The sequence below is a fragment of the Orycteropus afer genome, unplaced genomic scaffold, assembly GCF_000298275.1.
Source record: "Orycteropus afer afer isolate SDZICR_OR568_19922 unplaced genomic scaffold, OryAfe1.0 scaffold00507, whole genome shotgun sequence".
NCBI lineage: Eukaryota > Metazoa > Chordata > Mammalia > Tubulidentata > Orycteropodidae > Orycteropus > Orycteropus afer.
In genome coordinates, this window is record NW_006922094.1 from 1,097,721 (window position 1) to 1,119,368 (window position 21,648).

General features: G+C 52.8%; 1 protein-coding gene across 1 annotated transcript in view; it reads left to right on the top strand.

The window, feature by feature from the left end:
• The window catches only part of ACTN4 (actinin alpha 4), an 81,465-nt gene that overhangs the window by 45,453 nt on the left and 14,364 nt on the right, over positions 1 to 21,648 (top strand). The window contains exons 2-9 of the mRNA XM_007955514.2: positions 7,682 to 7,796; positions 8,016 to 8,135; positions 11,424 to 11,510; positions 12,652 to 12,739; positions 14,413 to 14,491; positions 15,592 to 15,673; positions 16,493 to 16,578; positions 20,668 to 20,760. Coding sequence (XP_007953705.1) covers positions 7,682 to 7,796; positions 8,016 to 8,135; positions 11,424 to 11,510; positions 12,652 to 12,739; positions 14,413 to 14,491; positions 15,592 to 15,673; positions 16,493 to 16,578; positions 20,668 to 20,760 — 750 coding nt within the window. The remainder of the gene's footprint in view (positions 1 to 7,681; positions 7,797 to 8,015; positions 8,136 to 11,423; positions 11,511 to 12,651; positions 12,740 to 14,412; positions 14,492 to 15,591; positions 15,674 to 16,492; positions 16,579 to 20,667; positions 20,761 to 21,648) is intronic.

Consider the following 21,648-nt stretch of genomic DNA (forward strand, 5'->3'; position numbering starts at 1 on the left):
TATCCTTTTCATCCCACTTAAACATCACTTCCTTTGAGATAGAACTCCCTGGCTCCCCTAGCTCCTGGGTCACATTAGCTCTATATGTGTGTGTGTGTGTGTGTGTATAGCTCTCTACTTCTAATCTGTATGTGTATGTATGTGTCTGTGTATAGCTGTTTACCTCTCTAAACTCTGTGTGTGTGTATGTATAACTGTCTACCTCTATAATCTCTGTCTGTGTGTGTGTGTGTGTGTATTCATACATTCAGACATGTATTTCTCCCATCACAGGAATGGTTATGTAGGCAGAAAACAAAGTGATTGGCTGTGTAGACTCTGGAGCCAGACTGCCTATTCAGTCCCCACTTCCTGTATATGAGCTGTGTGACCTTGGACAAGTCGCTTAGCTTCTCCTTGCTGTGGCTTCCTCTTCTGTATGATGGAAACAGTAATATGTCGTATGATCATGGGGTTGGAGATTTTAGAGTTGCTGTGTGTAATGTGAGAGTCCTCGGTGGTGCAAAGGGTTAACACACTTGGCTGCTTTAACATGCAGGCTGGAGGTTCGAATCAACTCAGAGGTGCCTCAGAAAAAAGTCCTGGCGGTCCACTTACCAAAAAATCAGATATTGAAACCCTGTGGAGCATAGTTCTGTTCTGACAGGTGGGATGGCCATGAGTCAGAATCAACTTGATGGCAACTGTTTGTTTTTTTACATATGTAACAAAGGAAGACTTAGCAATGAGCAGTTATTGTATAATTACTTTTAACATGCTCCTCACCCCCCGTAATCCTCAGGTTAGAGTGTAAATTGTGTATCTGTTTTGCTCCTTCCCATGCCCAGGACATGATAGCATACCAGAACCAAAGCCTGCCATCCAGTCCATTCCAACTCATAACAACCCGTTAGGACAGAGAACTACCCCATGCCCCATAGGGCTTCTAAGGCTGTAAATCTTTATAGAAGCTGACTGCCTCATCTTTTTCCCATAGAGCTCCTTGTGGGTTCAAACCACCGACCTTTTGGTTAGCAGCTGAATGCTTTGACCATTGCGCCACCAGAGCTCCTCTGGTACATGGTTGTTGTTGTTTGCCGTCAGCCCTGACTCATAGCGACCCCTCCTTGGGTTTCCCAGGCAGTATCACTACAGAAGTAGGATTGCCCAACCTTCCTTCCGAGGAGTGGCTGGTGGGTGTGAACCGCCAGCCTTCTGGTTAGCAGTAGAGACTCCATATCAACAGTCAGTAGTTGTCAGGTGACTGCACTGAGACCCTTTTAAGAGAGGTGCTCGGGAAACAGCCACTGCCACGTGTAAGCCGATCAGGGTTGGTTCCACTCCCAGAAAATGACCCTTGATCATAAAACCCAGAAGAGCTCGGTGCTTTTTTGCCTTCCCCTCTTCCCGTAGAGGCCAGTAGCTATGGTTCCTTCCAAATGAGACAGAGCTGCGCACTTGCATTTCTCAGTCACGGCAGTCGCATCCCACCACGACTCCTCCCTTCCTCTACCACCAAGCTTCTCTCAGGGCTCTCTACCTTCTGTCCTGGTCATCACACGTCGGCTCTTTGCCTCTCTGGCAGAGTCCTCAAGGAGCAGCCAGTGTGACCTTTGACAGCCCTGTGCAGTCTGCCTACCATCTTTACCTCACTCCACGTCCTCCAGCTTAGCTGACCTTCTTTCCTGTCTCCAGTTGGGTTCTGCTCGCCTGCCAGAGAGCCTCTGCACGTGGTGTCACCACTACACGTGCTCCTGTTAGTTGCCGTTGAGTCAGTTCTGACTCATGGCGACCCCAGGTGTGCAGAGTAGAACTGCACCTTAGGGTTTTCAAGACTGTGCCGTTTTGGAAGCACATGCCCAGGCCTGTCTCCCAGGGCACCTCTGGGTAAGTTCGGGCTGCCATCTTTTGGCTATAGTAGAGCACTTAACTGTTTGTACCACCTAGTCACTGGTGTTCACGTTACAGTCTTCCTTATTCTTGTCTTCCTACCTCCTCCTCATTCAGATAGAGTTTGAAAATCATCTCTTCAGGGAAACTTGTGTGTCTGCCTCTGCCTCTAGCTGCAGTGCTCCTCCTACCATTACCAACTCTCTTCAGCTCCCTTTTTGGGGGCAAGTGCAGCATAAGCCAGTTCCTAAGAGCATGGCCTCAGACCCAAGGTCCCTGGTTTGAAATCCAGCACTGTAACTTTGTAGGTATGTGACCTTTGGCAAGTCACTCCACTATACCTCTCAGGCCTCAGTTTCTTCATTTGTAAAATGGGTACAATAATAGCACCTACAGCACCAGGTAGCTGTAAGGATGAGAGAAGCTACTGGGTGACAAAATGCCTGGCACATAGTTCACTCTTGAAAAGTGTCTGCTATGGTGGTTGTTATTATTACCAGTTGATGCCACTTTTTCTAAGGGTTAGGGTGTTACTGTAGTTGCGTAATGCTTGATTAAGAGACCTTACCCACCAGACTGCAGGCTCTGAGAGCACGGAGTCCGGCAGATGCTTCTGGAGGGAGTGAACGTGTCCTAACCCCATGGTGGCCTGCAGTGGTGTGGAACAGGAGAGACCTGTTGGCAGTTTGTGTCCATAGCTCTCACTGAGAATTTGGAATGGTGGAGGGGGTACAGTGGGCACATGAGGCTCTGTAGAAACCACCCCTCCACACCATCCACACTGTAGATAATAATCTAAGCCAGGTAGGGAGAGGATGTGTATGAGCAGGGTATTATTTTTGTAACTGAGTAGAAAAAGGTACAAAGTTCCAAATACTGCCAGTCACACCCTGTCGATCATGGTTGATTGATTCCCTACTGTTGGCCTTGTGAGCTCATGCGCTCTTTCCCTGGGTCCTCCCGTGTCAGACGCCCCTCACAGGAGGAGACAGGGTGAGTGGGTGTGGAGGAGGGTGGGAGGCCTGGCGCTGGACTCCCATACTGTCTGCTGGCAGGTTGCAGGCTGGGAGACGAGTGTGGGTGTTCTCCCTGAGCACCTGCTCCACACTCTACCTGCAACTCTGCCTGCTTCCAGTCGGGGAGGTGGAAGTACACAGCATAGCTACCATTTATTTAAAAATAGACCTTTCTTGGGCACATATATAACACTGAATACAGAATCTCTGCTGCCAGGCACAGTGCTAAGTGGTTCACTTGCATTATTTTGTTTAATCCTCATCTGAACTTTGAAGGAAAGGGATTATTGTTCCCATTTCATTACCAAGTAAACTGAGGCTCAGAGACATGGCATTACTTGGCCAAGGTCATCCAGCTAGCCAGTGGCAGAGCCAAGATTTGAACCCAGGCCTGTATTACGCCCCTTCCCCAAGCAAGCCAGAACTCTTATTTACTACCCAGAGGAGATGAGTGAAGGGGCAGTGACAGGAGGCCTGTTTGGAGAGGGGCAGATAAGATAGTACAGTAAACACCTATGAGGACAGGCAGCCTGAAGAAGTGAGGTTTATTCGGTGCCTTCCTACATTTGAGCAGGGACTATCACACAAGGGTCGAGGGTCTCTGGCAATCCCACTACTGCTCCACCCATGAGGGTGGGCTCAAGGCCTTTGCAGATGAGAGACTGGATCACATCTGGGGATTGGGTGGCAGCTAGCCTGTGTGTGGGTATATGCATGTGTGTAGGTGCACATCCATTGTGTGGATCATAGCAAATTATGGGTAACATCGCAAAGAATAGGAGTCCTAGAACACTTCATTGTGCTCATGTGGAACCTGTACATAGACAAAGTGGCAGTTGTTCAAACAGATCAAGGGGAAACTGCATGGTTTTAAATCAGGAAAGGTATGCATCCATTATTGTATCTCTCACCATAGTAATTCAATCTGTATGCTGAGCTAATAATCCAAGAAGCTGGACTATATGAAGAAGAATGTGACATTGGGATTGGAGGAAGACTTACTAACAACCTGCAATATGCAGTTGGCACAACCTTGTTTGCTGAAAGTGAAGAGGACTTGAAGCACTTACTGATGGAGATCAAAGGTTGCAGTCTTCAGTAAGGCTTACACCTTAACATAAAGAAAAAAGAATCATCACAACTGGACCAATAAACAACATAATGATTAATGGAGAAGATATTGAAGTTGTCAAGGATTTCATGTTACTTGGATGCCCAATCAATGCCCCTGGAAACAATAGTCAAATCAAATGACGTGTTGCAGTGGACAAATCTGCTGCAAAAGATCTTTTTAAAGTGTTAAAAAGCAAAGATGTGACTTTGAGGACTGAGATGTGTTTGACCCAAGTTGTGGTATTTTCAGTCACCTATATGCATGCAAAAGCTGGACAATGAATAAGGAAGATCAAAGAATTCGATGCATTTGAATTACTGTGTTGGTGAAGAATACTGAATATACCAAGGACTACCAGAAGAACAAACAAATATGTCTTGGAAGAAGTACAGCTGGCATATTTCTCAGAAGTGAAGATAGCAACACTTTTTCTTGGGTACTTTGGTCATGTTATCAGGAGGGACCAATCCCTGGAGGAAGGACATCATGCTCAGTAAAGTAGAGGGTCATCGACAAAAGAGGAAGAACCGCAACGAGATGGATTGACACAGTGACTGCAACAGTGGCTCAAGCGGAGCAACAATTGTGGGGATGGTGCAGGACTGGGGGTGTTGTATTCTGTTGTGTATGGGGTTGCTATGAGTCAGAGCCAACTCGTTGGCACTTAACAGCAGCACAGCATTGTGATGGTGCCAGGCACTGAGTTAAACCGAAAACGAAACCAAACTTAACTGCCGTTGAGTCTATTCAACTCATAGCCACCCTCCTTGGATTTCTGAGACAGTGTCACTACGGAAGTAGATTGTCCAGTTTTCAGGAGTGGCTGGTGGGTTTGCACCTCCAGCCTTCTGGTTAGCAGTCAGATGCCTTAGGCACTATGCCACCAGAGCTCCCAGGCACCGAGTTAGGTGCTTTAGATGCTTTTTACCCCATTTAATCCATTTAACAACCGAAGAGCTAGGTTCCTACAGAGAAGGAAACTGAAGTTCAAATAAGTAAAGTCATTTGGTCAGGAACGCAGAACAAGTAAGCCAAAGAACTGGGAATCAAACCCAGGCCTGTACCCCTTCTGAACATGCAGACATAACCCCCTGCAGGCTGAGCAGTAAGGGTTGCCATTTAGATACATGCCTGGCCCTCCCTGCAGACTGGGTGCCTAGATTTTGGCCTCCAGCAGCACAGCGGGGACTCGTCCTCCAGGAAGTGCCACCTTGCATCCTCAAGCTGTGGGGTGGGATTTGGCCATATTGCTCTTTGAGGCGTGTGCAAGATCAGGGCCCTGGGGTCACCACCATACCCTGTCCCATCATTTTGCCTCTACCCCAGCCCTGCTGCTGCCCTCTGCTTTACAGGGTAGCCAAGTGGCACCCTTTCTCTCTGCTCACCCTGAGGCAGGCTGTGCTTGGTGTGTCACAGAGCCATGAGAGACGTCATGCCCACCCCCTAGGAGCTTGCATTTGGTAGGAGAGACAGCATGTGTGCATGCCACATCCCATAAGACAAAAAAATGACCAGAAAATGCTGTTAGAAGAGCTGTATGTGTGGTGACAGGGGCAGGCAGGGGACTGAGGTAGCACTGCAGGGGGAGGTGGGCAGGATTCCAGCAGGCCCAGCAGGGAAGGGACGCAGATGCTAGGAGGCACAGGGAGCTTTATTGAGCACCTGTTGTATACCATGGAAGCACTGTCACCCCTGATCCTCACACTGACCCCGCACTCTCAGGGGTGTCATAATCACCGTGTTGCAGATGAGGAAACGGGTGTCAGGATGGTTGGGTAACTAGCCCGTGTGGGTGGTGTAGCCAGCAATCTAGCCCTGGTTGGTCTGAATCCAGAGTTGAATAGGGGAATCTTGGGAAATGAGGTTGGGAAGGTTAATTAACTGTTCCTTAATGAGAAGCTGCTTGTGGTCCTAGTTGGAAGTCAAGCAATAACCCCTCCCCTAAGGAGCTTATAATCTGGGGGAGACAGAAGACAGAAAACAGCTGTTAGAGTCTAATGAAAAGAGGCCATGATAAGAGGAGGCATCCAAGATATGCAGGCATTGGGGAGGAAGAGATGCACTTGGGCCTGATTTCGGAGGGCTGGGTAGGTGCTGGCTAAACAAAGGCAGAGGCAATGCAGGCTATAACAGCATCGTTCGAGGGGAAGGGGTCTCTGTTTCTTCCACAGAGGGACACCCTATGTTGGGTAAAGGAGTGGGGTGGGGGTGGTGTGGGAACCCCGCCTGCTTCCAGTGGCCCCTGTTTGGAGGGAATCCTCCGCCAGCCCTGTGGTGCCTCATGCTAATCAGGCTGCCCCTTTGTCTGGGAGGAGGTGCCTGTTCAGAGTCTAAATGAGCAGGAGTGGCAGCAGTTGTCAAAACAAATGGGGCTTGGCTGGAGGCCCCTTGGAAGCCCCTCTTCCCGCACATGCCTGCGTCCTGGCTGTGAAGTGGGCACTTATGCACCCCTGGCTCTCTGCCTGCCTCTATGCTGGCCCCTGCAAATGGTGGGGTAAAGGGCGGGTGTGGGGTACAGAGGAATCCTAGGAGTAGCAGAGGCTTGGGTTTTTTTCCCAGCCCCTGATGGAGACGTCTGGGCATATCTGTGCTGACTGATGTCTGATAACATGTCCCCTTCTAGCAGGGGGCTGGATGGCTGGTCACCTCCATGAGGCTGAGTGCCCTCCTTATGTCTGTTCTGCCCTTGTTCCTGGTGTTTCTGGAAGCTTAGGCTTCTTGTTCTTGACTCACCTTGCCAGGAAATGCCCTTTCACCTTCCATTGTCTCTGTGCCCTGTGATCCTCAGAAACCTTCTTCTCAGGTAGAACCCTGGCGGGGGTGCCTGCCTCCCAGTTGCTTTCCCACTAAGATACAGCAGAAGGAATTCTCAAGGAATTCTTAAGACCCATGATGGGTCTTAAGGTTTGGAAGGGTGGGGTATGGCATCTTCTCCAGGGAACAGAGAGGCCAGGGCATCTGGCCTGCAAGGAAACCAAACTGTGTGGGGCATGCACAGGTCCAGAGGCTCCTGGTTTCCTGGTATTTCAGAGGAAGTGCTTACTCTTGAGCCTGCCAAAATTCAAGTAGAGACCAAGGAGACTGGTCCCACCTCAAATCTTCAGGAGGCTTTTATTTTCCAACTTTTCGTGTCCTGGGCCATCTTTGGCAGTGATGGGAAAATGGCTGCCTGCGCTCCTTTCCTGAGAAGAGGGGCTGTGGGTGCAAGAAACCAGTGCTGCTGGGCTCTGTGGTGTGCCAGGCTGATGAAGGATCAGATGGGTCCACCCAAGAGAACGGATGCTGACAAGTTTTTCCCCCGCTGTTTCCTCAGTCCAGTGTGAATGAATGAATGAATGAATGAATAGATGACTGACTGGAATCTTTGTCTGGTGCTTGTTGTAGGCTCACTTAAGGCAGCTTCGTGTTGGGGAAGGGCACTTTCTGTTCAGGGGACAGACTTGGGCACAAATTCAGGCTCCGCCACTTAGTACACAGTGCCTCTTCACCCTCAGTTTGCTCATGTCCACCTGTCTGGCTTGCTGTGAAAATTAGAAATCTTGTCTCCCAAGGGAGGCCCTGGGGCCTGGCTGTGAGCGAGTATCCAGGGGTAGCCACTGTTGTTGGGTTGGGGCTGTGCCCAGCAATTTGGATGTGTGGCAGGGGAGCCCTGGCAGCTGAGCTGACTCTTTGGCTTCCGCAGACCTTCACAGCATGGTGCAACTCCCACCTGCGGAAGGCAGGCACACAGATCGAGAACATCGACGAGGACTTCCGCGACGGACTCAAGCTCATGCTGCTCCTGGAGGTCATTTCAGGTGAGGCTCTTCACTGACGCCCTGCCACACAGGTCCCCAGAGACACTGGCCACCCCCCTGCCCGTTGTTGCTGTGAGGAGAGTGAGACCCTTCCCAGCTGCAGTTTGGCTCGGGTGGAGGCCAGAGGACCATGGTGGGCAGCTGGCACCTGGTTCAGAGAGCACCAAGAAACTGACAGGACTTTCTCTTGCCTTCTTTTTCTCTGTGTGCATCTCTCAGGGGAGCGATTGCCTAAGCCGGAGCGGGGAAAGATGAGAGTGCACAAAATCAACAATGTGAACAAAGCGCTGGACTTTATCGCCAGCAAAGGAGTCAAGCTGGTCTCCATCGGAGCGGAAGGTGAGCTCGTGATGGGGCAGCCAGGGGTCTAGCTCATTTCTCGACCATCAGGCTCAGAGGCATGACACCAACATTCTGAAAGAAGAATTTTTGGTGGCAGTGTACTTGAGGCACTTTAAGCCCCAGTAAATATTCAGCAGTGACCACAATGACATCCCTTGATATGACGCTGGGCCTACAAGCGCCTCCCATACTGCAGAATAATCCCCTCAGGTGCCACCCAGGTCTGGGAATATGATGCACCCTGGCCATGCAGGGCGGACTTCTGGTGATTCTTCTGGGGCAGCATGGCTTTGAGTTGGACCCTGAATGCCCTCACTCTGCCTTCCTTGTGCTGGGCCCTGTGAGATGCTGGTGGATGCATGACATGTCTCTCTCTGTGCTGGGAGCAGCTTTGTCATTATGCCCTGCCTGCTGTCTGCAGGGAGGAGAGAATATGCAGGAATGAAGGGGGTGGAGGCTCAGCATTAGGACGTTGGGTCATAGTGTACAGGTTCACAGGTTCATGCCCAGACTCTGCTCTGGATCATGGGCTGGGTCAGGTTCAGCCTCTGGCCACCCAGGATCTTCCTGTGTGGGCACCCAGGACCTTCCACAGGCCTTTCCACTCAAGCAGTCAACATGCCATCCCATCAGCAGCGGGCTTGTTACAGGCTCCCCAGGGCTGAGCTCCCAGGCACTTTGGGAGATGAGGTGAGGCCTGATTGAGCCCATCAGCTCCCCATCAGCTCATTAGTCAGAGCAGAGTGTCATACATCCCGACATCCATATTGTCCCAGCTTTTAGAAAAACAAGGAAAATTAATTGCCGTTAATGACAGGGCTCTGAGATGGTAGCCAAGACTCCCAGCCAGAATATGTGTCCCAAGTTGCAAGGTTCTGCCCCAGTGGGACCTCTCTGAGGTGGCTGCCAAGCCTTGCATGACATGGTCGAGGTGGTTGGTGTTTGTGGTGTCTGCTCAGGCCCTGAGATATTCTGTCCTTGCATGCATCTTTCCTCCTGCCTTCTGCTTCTCACAACTCCTTTTACTTTGCCCAAATGCTGGTCTGTAAGTGGAGAGAGGAAGGTAGAGAAGAGACCCATGGCAGTCCTCAGTTTTCATTTGAAGAAAAACTTGGTCTGAAAGTGTGCTCATGCCCAAATTGGTTCACTTCCATTCACATTGGCCATCGAGTCTCAGTACAAAGCTAGAGGAAGACAGCGTGCTGGGCTATTTCCCAGTAGGCTGTGGGGTTGAAACACCTGAGAATCCCACCCTCTACCCCTAACCCCTCCAGTGGGGCTGTGACAGTGGGCAGGTGGCGGAAACAGGGCTGCAGGTCAGAGAAGCAGCTGGTGATGGGTGTGTCATGAGAAAAGCTGTCCTCCCGCCCTTCCCGTGACCAGCTTGCACTTGCAGCTGGCTGGGCGTGAGAATGGTGGCCTCCCCTCTGGAGTGCCTGGCACTTACGAGGCATGCAGCACGGAATTCCTGACTGAGGAGGTGCCTACACCCACAGTGTGGGCGCTACCTGTTTCCTGGTTGTGGAGTTCTTCACCCTGAGGTGTGTCCCTCCCCTTGCCTCTGGGCAGCAGACTAGACGTATTTCCTCCTGAGACTTTAAAACCGAAGTTGCCCTCAGCCACAGGCCTATGGAGAGCATCTCTATCATGGCTGCTAGAACCCCTCCAGTCCTCTTGGTTGAGTCTCTAGGAAAAGGAGACCCCATCCTGAGGCACCTCCTATCCGCAGCAAGCCCACCCTAGAGTTTTCAGTTCTTGACAGTCAGTGAACAAGATCTTCTGCAGATTCCTCCCCGCCTTCACCCACTCCTCAGTGCCCTCTGGAACTGGCCCCTGTGTTCTCCAGCACCCAGCTCGGGGGGGCCCCAGCGGGGCGTTCACTGGCTCTGCCCATTTCCACCCTTCTTCTTAGGAAGCCATCCTGCCACCTCCCTGCCTCTGCCGGGTTAAGCTGTGAGAGCAGAGGCTCTCAGAGGACTTCCCGAGGCGTGTCTGTCTGAAGCACTATGGGACAAGGCTGCTCACACTTCATTTGCAGCCACGTCTGCCCTGAGTGTTGCAAAGATGGTTTTTCTCCAAGTTGCTGAAGCTGAAGAATGTGTAGCCTAGACCGTTCCCTGTCACTCCCGGAAGTTTGAATGAAGGATTATTGTTAGGTTTAGACAGCCTGCAGCCTGTTGGCCTGGCTCTGTGTCTCTGCTTGCCCCTTCCTTCTATAACGTCGTGTATTTTCCAGGTTCATGATGAACAGCACAGCCCCTACTCTCAGGGAAGGTGAATAGTAAACAGACCAACAGATACAGGATTACAGATGGTGACCGTGTGAGGGGAGGAGCAGGGTCCTGAGGGAGAGAGGAACTGGGTTGGGGTGAGGGGCTCCTTTTGGTTGGTGGTTAGGGAAGTCATTTCTGAGAGTGACATAGTAGCAGAAGCTTGTGGGATGAGAAGCTACTAGCCTAGAGGAGAGAAGGGAGAGCTTTCTGGATGGAGAGAAGGGATAAGGGCCTGAAAGCAGGAAAGATCTTGGTGTGTTTGGGAAACTGAAAGGAGCTGGCCAGAGAAGCTGGGGAGTGGAGGACCAGGCCCCCAAGGGCAGGCCTTGTGGACTAGGCTAAGGACATGGGCTTCATTTTAGGTGTCGTGGAGCTTCACACAGGGGAGTGACACCAATCTATACCTTTTTAAAGAGCTCCCTGGCTGCTGTGCAGAGAGTGGATTGCAGGAGATTCGACAGGAGCTGCATTGAGCCCCAGGAAAGGTGGCAGTGACGCTTGGACAAGGGTGGCCGGCAGTGGGGTTGGAAGGAAGTGGGCACAGACTTGACGAACAGTATCGTAGCCCTTACTTACTGACTGACGGAGCGTGTCCACTAGTCAGGGAGACACTCCTGAGGGTGTAATTGTAGCCAGTGTGGCGAGTGCTGCAGTGCAGATGTGAACAGGGGGCGGGAATGCAGGCCGAATGCTGAGGACCAGAGTTCATGGAGGAGCAGCCTTTTGAGTTGGGTCTTAAAGAATGAGCTGGGAGTTGGGCGGGCTACGTGGCAGAGGAAACAAATCCATGTCCACCAGCCTGTAGGCATCCAGCATCAGGCTGTTTTGGAGCAGTTCTGTCCAAAGACTGTTCAGGGGGACCTGGCTGCCTTTTGTCCCAGGGATGGTGGTGGAGGACAGGTGATTGGAGCTGGTCTCTGGATGGAAGCAGAGGCTGCCTTTGAGAGACAGAGGAGTCTCACTCTGGTTTTAACCTTCTCACTATCTGCCCTTGCCCCCACCCTGCATGCAGAGATTGTGGACGGCAATGCGAAGATGACGCTGGGCATGATCTGGACGATCATTCTCAGGTTCGCCATCCAGGACATCTCCGTGGAAGGTGAGAGCTGAGACCCCGTGAACCGGTGAAGAACCATCTGTTCTCCACACTCACCTGAGTTGGGGGGAGAGGGATTGGAATTTCTGAAGTGTTGTCTGTAGGTGACTATCCACTTCTAATTCTCTTTTGCCTTGGTGTCACTCACAGGGACTGAAGTAGTTAGTGGGTAGCTGCAGGCCCAGAACTGCAGGTGAAGAGGAGATCCTGCCATCTGTCACCTCCACCACGGCCTTTGTAGCCTCCTAGCCCTGGTAGCCAGTTTGTTCTCCTGGCCTCCATCTCACTGGAGCCTTGCACCCCCCATGGGAATTGGCAGGCAGCATTTACCTCATTTCATGGTCGAGAGACCTGAGTCACAGAGGAGGAATTCAGTAGCTCAGAGTCACTCAGCAACTAGTGAGAGTCGGGCCTGGGTCTGCTGTTTCATCTGTCCACCAGATGCCCCCTCTCAACCTCAGCCTTCATGGTCTGCCGTCAGCTCAGGGTATCCAGGAATGAGCCACTTTACTTCCTTCGAAGCTCCGATATGCACCACAGGGTGAGAAGAACCCCCGGCCCAGTCTGTGGAGAGGCTCTGGGACACTCAGTCTATCAGGGATAGCCAGAGGCCAGGGGGAGCAGATTGTTGGGCCAGCTCTGTAGGGCACAGAATGACCTGTGAGGCCTCTCCCCTCCACTGACCTCCCTTGAGGATAGGGCCAGATCTGAGTGACTAGACAGGGCCTAGTACTCATGCCAATGGCTTCATTGTCATCTTGTTCAGAGAGGCAGAGACCGGTGTCAGGAGCTTGTGAGATAGTGTGTTCTATGGTGAGAGGCACAGGCTTTGTCATCAGGAACACGGCACAGGTTCATGACACTGCTATCCACTGGGGTGATGACTCTGGACAGGTGACCTCTTAGGAATCCCAAACCAGCCTTGGGCTGTGCAGTTCCATTTGGCAGTTAGGATCAGCGGAGGTCTGTCCGTCTCCAGTAGGATAGTGGCTGTGGTCACTCCTGTCGTTGCTGCTGCTCTTGTCATATATGGTGTTCTCTCCTGTTGGGTTTTGTTTGACCCCCAGAAAGTATGGTCCAACGTGGGACAAGGTCTGAAGGTTTCATTTTGAGCCAGTGCTCACTATCCTTGTACGTTTTACAGAGACTTCTGCAAAGGAAGGGCTCCTTCTCTGGTGCCAGAGGAAGACAGCTCCGTACAAGAATGTCAACGTGCAGAACTTCCACATCAGGTGAGTGCCTGGCACTGCCCCTGATCCCGTCTTACTCCCTCGCTGCTTCCCAAGAATTGAGACGCTCTCCTCCTACCTGCCGTCTTCCTCTGTGATTGTCCTCATCTGTGAGATGCCAGCCCTCAGTGAGGCCTTCCTCTGCCACTGGCCTCTGTGAGCCTTGGAAGGTCTCCTGGTCCTCTCCAAGGAAGAGGAAGAGGCAGTTGCCTCGCTGTCCTGGGCTGAAGGCGTTAAGACCTGGCCCCCTGCAAGAGGCCTTAGAGAATCTTCCTTCTTCCCAAGCAAGGTAATTCTCAGAAGCAGCGACAAAGCTTTTCCTTTGTTTTGATTTCTCAAGATGAACTTGTCATTAGCGTTGATAGTGAATTTACTTTTGGGATTTGGTGCCTGTGGCTACAAAAATAATCTAGACTCAGCCATGCCACGAGAGCACAGTGAGCCTGCTCTCACTCAGGGTGAGAGAGGGAGGTGAGATGTGTCCAGTGACCCTATGACAAGGTGAGTGTGCTCAGTGCCACACACAGTTCAGAGTGTGGCGGAGCCAGTATGCCTGTGGTGGTCCTGCAATTTCACCCCTCTGAGCCTCTGATGTCCTCCTGGGGTGAACCATGGATGGGGCACATCTGGGAATGGAGATGAGCAGAGCCTGGGATCCACAGAACTCCTGCTATGTCTGTGGGCTCTCTGGGACCATGGCACCAGTTGCTGCTGTCCAAAGCACATGGTTCCTCCCTTTATCTTTATTTCCTCTCCTTTTCCTGCCACCAACTGGCTGATCCTTCTGCACGACTCATTCATTTATTTAGTCAGTTTAGGAAATCTCGAATGGCGTGACTACTGTGCTCCGCCAATGGGAACACAGCAGCACCAAAACAACATTGCTACTCTTGGGAAATGTATACTATAGCAGAGGGTCCAACACTTCACAGAAGTGCAGATAAGCCAGTAAGATACTTCCAGACATGAGAAGTGCTCTACACAAACAACAAAATAGGGTGAAGTGATAGGAAATAGCTGGGGAGAAGGAGCGGGCACTTTAGCCAGTACCTTAGTCAGGGATGGCCTTTGAATTGACACCAGAAGGAACCAGCCCCTTAGGATTCCAGGGAGGAGAATGTAACCAGCTTATGACCAGCCATCATTTCCTTATGAGACCCTCATGCCAAGCCACAACCATGTCCAGTCCGTGGTCGGGCCCTCTATGGGTCAGGTCAGCCAAGGTACAGTTTCTGCAGTGGGCCATATCCTCCACCTTTGATCTGTCTATTGCAGCAGGGCCTCAGTGTGCGGTGCACATAGTGAGCACTTGTAATGCATTTAACACACATTAGTCGTGGCCGAAGTGTTGACATTGTCACTCTTTTAACCCCCATAGCAACACTTATCAGGTAGGGACTGTTTTTACCCCCACTTTATAGATACAGAAACTGAGATACCAGGAGATTCAGATATTTGCTCTAGATCACACTGACAGTGGGGGAGCCAGATGTTGACATCAGGCTGTGTGGCTCCAGAGCACATACTCATTACCACTCTGCCCTATCTGTAGTGCCCAGCAGGCACCAACCTCCAAGAAAAGGCAGCTGACTATTACTGTGGATGTTCAGGGCCACTTCACGCTCCCATGATGGTGAATGTGCCTGCCTAATAACACTTTACTTTTCCATCCCTAGTTGGAAGGATGGTCTTGCCTTCAACGCCCTGATCCACCGGCATAGACCAGAGCTGATTGAGTATGACAAGCTGAGAAAGGTATGTGTCTTGAGCACCCCTTGATGGCCCACAGACACCCTGCGTTTGATGCCCTAACTCAGTCACCTCGCCCAAACCCATCCGTCAGCAGCTTCCAAAACTAGACTGATTCTGTGCTCAGATAGGCAGGCTAGGAGAGCCCGTGCCTGCTTCTCCCAGACCACAGGCCCTGCAGCAGATTTTCTCCCCCCTTGCTCCCCTTGGTGACTGACCTCTTCTTCCTCCACGGGCATTGCAACCAGCTGTGGTTAGTTTAGGCCTGACCAGCCCTGCCTTCCAATTCCTTAACCTCCCACTGTTCCTTAACCTTCTGGATTCTGGAGGCAAGTCCCTCTCTGCCCAAGCTGGTGGAAGAGTTCTAAACCATTGCCATCAGCAAGCACCTCCTGTGCAAAGTCTGTCTGATTTGTGTGTAAGGCCCAGTCCTGCCGTATGGTGGGAAGGGATGGGACAGTTGTGTATGGTAGAGTAGGAGATGGGTCACAGATTCTTCAAGGGAGGACGGAGCACCCTGAGCTGGCATGGCCAGGGACAGGCCTCTGGAAGAGGAGGCCACCCAGAGCCAGACAGCAGGCATCTGGGTGGGGCATGAAGCCTGCACATGGGGCTCTCGCCAGAGCTCAGGGTACAGTGGGGAGCCAGTGAGGACCTGGGTTAAGGGGACACATGAAGGATCCTCGAGGGTATGGGAACACAGGGCAGTGGTTTGCTGTCCTCCACGTCCCACACTCCCATTGTCCTATCAGGTTTTGACCACACTTCCTGGTGGAGATGAGGACTCAGGATTTAGGGCAGGGGTCTTGATCTTGGGTCTTAGATGGCTGGACGTTGTAAGATTTAGCTGTAGCATACCTAGATTTTTCCAGAGCCAATGTCCACAGTTCACCCCACGAGGATATCAAGAGGCACACCTTTGGGTAGGAGTTCGATTTGACCAGGTTATCCCCTCCTCCTCACAGCAGTACAGGTGGCTAAGAATGGCCTACAGATCTTTCCAGTCCTAATCCACCCTCAGTTCCCTCCCTTCCAGACCAGTCCTTGTTCCCCTTCAGCTTCTGCATCCTGCCCCTGACAGAGTTCTTCCTACTTCTCTTCCACAGGACGACCCTGTCACCAACCTGAACAATGCCTTTGAAGTGGCTGAGAAGTACCTCGATATCCCCAAGATGTTGGATGCAGAGGGTAAGTGCTTCTCTTTTGTTCAGTCAACACCATGTTTCCTGGGCTCTTCATCTGTCCCACCCTGGGTTTGGGCAAGTGCCCATGGGCACAAAAGAGCTTTGGGGTTGCCTTGAAGAGCTGGCAGGGCCAGGAAGAAGGACTGTGTTAATTTGGCTGAAGCAGGGATGACAGTGCTCCCTGGAGCTGGAGCAGGATCAGCCTGAGTAGGCCTGACATGGTCAAAGGTGGAGGAAGGTGGGGAAGGGAGACCTTGAAGATCAGCTCTCTGGGGGGTGCATCTTGGGGCCAGGGCCCAGGGCCTTGCCAGACCCCTGCCTGACTGGGTCCCATCTCTCCCTCAGGCAGGGGTGAGATGGTCAAGGAGGGCTGGCTCTAGGCTTCCTGTGAATCACCATGGGCCTCTCCCCTCCCTGCCTGCAGCAGGCTCAGAGTCTGGAGCCCACCAGAGTGGAGTGGTTTGTTTTTTCCTGTTCCGGCTTTGCTCCATTTCCCAGCCATGCACCACTCCCAGGCAAGGTTGATGCCTCTGGCCTCTGGTGGCCCTTGGAATTGACTGTCCAGAAGCCCCTGGAGGCCAGTCTCAGAGAGAGGAAGTGGCCTTATCTTAATCCAGTTCTCACAGCCTTGGCCTTTCTAGAAACCATAGGAGAGGGCAGGGCTGAAGGTGTGGCTCAGCCCACCCAGGTTACCATGTGTCCCCTGAACCAGCTCTGAGGGTCCTTCTTCTGGGAAGATTGGCTTTAGGAGTCTGTGGATCCTTGTGAGTGGCCCCCACCCACTCCCACTCCGGGCGGATTAACCCTTGTCGTTCACTTGCAGACATCGTGAACACGGCCCGGCCCGACGAGAAGGCCATTATGACCTATGTGTCCAGCTTCTACCATGCCTTTTCGGGAGCGCAGAAGGTACCGGGCAAGGCCAGGCAGGCCCACCTTGCCGCCACTGCCCAATGCCGCTGCTGCCTCTCGCCTCCCATGCTCACTTCATTTCTCTTGCAGACGGCAGTGGCCTCTCTCCGACTGGAAGCCACTCCCCGACTCCATGGTGTTCTGCCCATTTAGTCTTTGCTCATAATTCACAAAGTCTGTTGGGTACTCATCTCAGCCCAGCCCTGTGCCAGGCAATGAGGTTGCATTAGTGGCGGGTTGGCAAGGTCTCTACTCTCACGGAGCTTAGGTTCTACTGGGTGAGGTGGATGACAGTCATGTCAGCAGAGAACGTGGAACAGGAAGATGGGAGAGAGGTGGGCGGGGCCATCAGGGTATACCTTCAAGGAGATGATGTGAGTAGGCCCTTGTGATGATGAGCAGGAGCTGCCAGGGAAGGTCTGCGGGAAAGGCCTTCTTGGTAAAGCAAGTGCAAAGGCCCTGAGGCAGGAATGAACATGCTTGGTTTACTCAGGAAATAGATGGAAAGGAGTAAGCGAGGAGGAGAAGGGTGAGAAGTGGAGTTGGAGAAAGTGAGGGGCCAGGCTGTGCGGGACCATTGTAGCCTGGGATAAGGGTGATGGGGGGCCGTCAGGGAGGTTCTGTGCTAATGTGGCAGGTGGTGGTGTATGACATAATCTTACATTTTCACAAAGATCACTTAGCATTTGCTCCTCTGGCCCAAAACATGGCCTTCTATATAGAGTCATTGGGTAGTCCATCACAAACCTAGGCCTGGTTCCACCAGGAATTCAACTCATTGGGACTTCCATACTTCCCTCCACAAAACCTCACCAAGACTTGCCTGCACAGGCCTGAGCGGGGTTTGGCTTCCAGTCTGGAGCAAGCGCTATTTCTCCTGCATGAGCCTAGGGCCCCGGCATCAGCCGCCCTCCCTGCCTCTTTCACTCTCTCCTGCCTCTCTCTCTCTTTCTCTCTCTCTGTGCAGATATTGTAGGTACTCTGAGGCCAGACGAGAAAGCCATCATGACTTATGTGTCCTGCTTCTACCACGCTTTCTCGGGGGCTCAAAAGGTGAGCTGGGGTGGGAGGACCCCTTGCTGCTGTAGCTGCTGACTTGTTTCACATCACCATCTCCCGTCTGTGTCTGAAGTCCCTGGCCTGGCTGCAGGCTGCTGTGGTGTGAGGAACAACCCTGTCAGGCTTCTGACTTGGAAGGGCCACCAAGGACAGGCCTGGGGTTACAGTGGGGCTTCCTGTGCTGAGACATACAAATCTCCCCCCTTTGAGTGCTCACAGCCCACCCACAGTGAGTGGGGAGTAGTGTCCCAGTTTCCTAGACAAGGAAACGGAAGCCCAGCATGACATTAACTGGCAGGCCTGGGATTCAAACTTAAGTCTGGCTTTGGAACCTGTCTTTGTGACCTCGTGTTGCTCTGCCCCTTCCCACAGAGCAGCCCCACTCTGTCTTCCCATGATTCACAGCATACTGTCTGCCTGGCGCACTGGCTTTTAGTGCCCCCCCCCCCCCGGCTCTCTTCCCTCTTAAACCCCCAGGATGAGGTCAGCATGAGCAGGTTGAGCTCCTCTTTGGAATGCACCTGCTGACCCAGGTCTCTGGGCCCCTGCCCTCTCCAGAAGCCCTGGTGATGGTGACTCAGGCAGAGCCACCAGAAGGGTGTGTTCCCAGTAAAAGCACTCCCTGATCCCAGCTGACCTCATGTTGTTTCTCCCCTCCCCCTGCTGCTCTTGTTAGGGAGCCTCAGCTTCCGAAAGGAAGGCTCCCAGCTGCCCCTAGAGAGAGGCCCGGGACCTCTGTTCCCTCTGCTGGCGTCCTTGGCAGTGTTGCACTCCCAGTGACTTGATTTTGTGTTTGTTATCACGTGGCAAGTAGGAAGGGAGGGTAAATGAGCTCCCGTTTACTGAGCACTTACCACCTGCTAGGGCTCCTCCCGGCGTTTCCCTTACACACGCTGTGGTAGAGTCCCCGTGAACCACCCAGGGAGGGACAGAGGAGGCAAGTGAGTCCAGCAGTGCAGAGCCACTGCTCCTCTGCCCTCTGTGGGCCAGCTTCTTCAAGGCCAGGCCCAGCAGGGGCCTGCACTCTTCCCCCTCTTAGCAGTGTGACTTTGGATGAGTCATTATCTCAGTGTCCCCATCTCTGAAGTGGGTATCACACTAGTACCTATCACACAGGAGTTTTCTGAGGGTGAAATGGGCTCATCCAGGCAAAGGGCTGAGAATAGTGCCTGACGGAGACCAAATGCTTCACATGCAGAGGGTGGCTGCGAGTCACATAGGAGATGCCGGCCCTGTGCCCAGATAGACCCATGTGCCGTAGTGCTTCACACCCCTGCCCCCAGCATGCAGTTGAGTTAGTTTGCAGTGTTCAGAATGCGCAGAGGGCACAGGCATGAAGGGTGGAGGGAGGACCCCCACCCTAGAAGAAAGGTAGGGTGGAGGTGGGCAGCGCCACACACCCCAGCTGACAGCACCTTTGTGGCCCCGAGTCAGCTCCCTGCCCACCATGTTGCCCTGGCTGCACACACTCCTCCCCACACCACCCCCTGTATTTATCACCAAACCCTGATGTGGTGGAACAGACACCGAGGATTTGGTGGGAGGGGTACGCCTGGCAGGTTTTTGAGGTGACTGGACCTAGAAGGCTGGTTGCCAGGCCCCTTTGTGAGGGCAGACACCGTGACAGGCTGTAGGGTGTGGCCGGTCCATGAAGAAGGCAACTGGGGTCAGCTCGGGCCTCTCCAGCTCTGAGCCATGCCCCCACCTGTGCTTCCCAGCAACCTAATCCAGTCTTCAAAGAGTGCTCTCTGGGCCTTGTTTTGTTTCACAGCCACAGAGTGAACCCCTAGGCCTAGTGCCACGTATGCCCATTCTTCCCTCAGTGTTCAGTCTGGTCACTGAGACATTCACCTCTCACCTCTGTTTCTTTGTGCACTTACTCATTCATTCCGCAACCCTGAGTGCCTAAAAAGCACCAGCCCTATGTTGGGGTCAGGAGCTCAGCAGGGAAACTGGGGCCCTCTCCAGCTCTGACAGGTCTGCCAGCAGCGTGGATTTGAGCTTGAGCCGCGGGCACTAACCTCACTGCAACCCAGCCTGTGCTTCCTTCACTCATTTGGGGCGAGGTGTTCTTCTTCTGAGGCCCTGCTGTATCTCTCAGGGGCTCTGCCAGTGGCCCTGGTGTGTTCCTGCAGCATGACATAGAGCATGTGCTTGAATGTGTGTATAAACCTGGGCTGCCCCCTCCCCTCCACGCCTGCCCAGGACGCAGTGTGGACGGGCGAGGCTCGTGCTGCCCCCCAGCCACTCTGTTTTCCTCCCCATCACTCTGTAGACCCTCCTCACTCTTTCTGTTCCCGTTCTGTTGCTGTTCCAACTCCTCCTCTTGGACCCTTTCTGTGCTTCCTGAAAGGTACCTGATCTCTACCCTCTCACTGTGACCCTCTGCCTCCTGTTCCTCTGCATCTCGTGTTTCCCTCAGCAGGTTGAGGCAGGGCTTCTCCCCTGGGTGTGGGGCACAAACGGGGTCACTGTCTCCACCACTCCTGCTCTCTGAAGCCCTGACTCCCTTCTCCCTGTGGATTGTGGTTCTGCCCACATGAGCGCTCATTGATAGGAGGGGCCAGTGCTCTCTGCAGCTGGCCGCCCAGGCTCTACTCTGGACAGTACCAGCACCTCCCGACCTCTGTTGGTCCCCCACAAGCTCTTGGCCTCTCCTCACCCTGCTTTCCACCCAGGGGAGAGACTCTTTAAAATCTTGGCCTAATGCAGAAGACACACCAGCTCTTACCCCGCCCTCCTTGCTGGGGGCAAAGGTGGCCTGCTGATGCACTTTCTCAGCACTGCCAGGGCTTGGGCTAGCAGAGATGCCCAGCTGTCTGGGCAGGGAGTTTGTGGTGGGCTGTCAGGACCCTAGTGAGGCCTGTCGTAACACAGGCTGCTCGCTGGAGCTGTGCTTCCTCTCCTTGCCCCGCCTCTGGGGAGTTCTGTGTGGGCCATGAGTGAGCCAGCCTTCAAGGGACATGCCTGTTAGGAGGGAAGGTCTCCAACCACGGGGAGCCCTGACTTGTGCTCCCCTACCTCCAGGCTGAGACTGCTGCCAACCGGATCTGCAAGGTTTTGGCTGTCAATCAGGAGAATGAACACCTGATGGAAGATTATGAGAGGCTGGCCAGCGATGTAAGTGTCTCACTGCCCCCCAGTGGCCCTGCCAGAGCTGAAAACTTGGGTCACCTCTTTGTTACCTTTGGCTAAAGGCCACTGTGACACATGCAGAGAGCAGGGACGACAGCGAGAGTTTGAAGAAAAGGTTGTGAGGTCACGAGACTGTGGAGTTGGGCCATCCAGTGGGTGACTTTGAGGCTGATTTCACAAGGCTAAGGGTCAGACCAGGAGCTCTGGTGCCCCAGTGGTTAAAGATTCAACTGCTAACTAAAAGGTTGGTGGTTTGAACCCATCAGCTACTCCACGGGAAAAAGATGAGACAATCTGCTTTTGTAAAGATTTACAGCCTTGGAAACCCAACGGGGCAGTTCTCCTCTGTCCTGTAGGGTCGTGAGGACTGGAATCGACTCGATGGCAACGGGTTTGGGTTTTTTTGGAAGGGTCAGACGATGAGTCACCATGCTAGCTAATTCCTAGGATCTTGAGCTTGGGTTCTTAATCAAGGACAGCTTGAGTACCCCATTGCTTTAGAATCATCTGGGGAGCTTTATGAAAATTCACATTCCTGGGCCCTGTCCCTGGAGAGACTAATCCAGTGGGGTAGAGAAGGCATTGAGAACTGACGGGCAGCCGTGGCCCATAGTTTGTCATAGTGGGCTCTGTACCAGGCACTTCACAGGCAGGGTCTGCTCAGTCTCACAACATTGCTGTAAGGGGAATGTGTCTCAGCCCCATTTTGCTAGTGAGTAGAGGGCAAGGAAGGAGCTCTGGTGGCATAGCAGAATGCATTTGGCTGCTAACCAGAAGGTCAGTGGTTCAAACCCACCAGCCGCACCACAGAAGGAAGATGGGGTGATCTACTTCCGTAAAGATTGACAGTCTTGGAAACCCAATAGAGGTCAC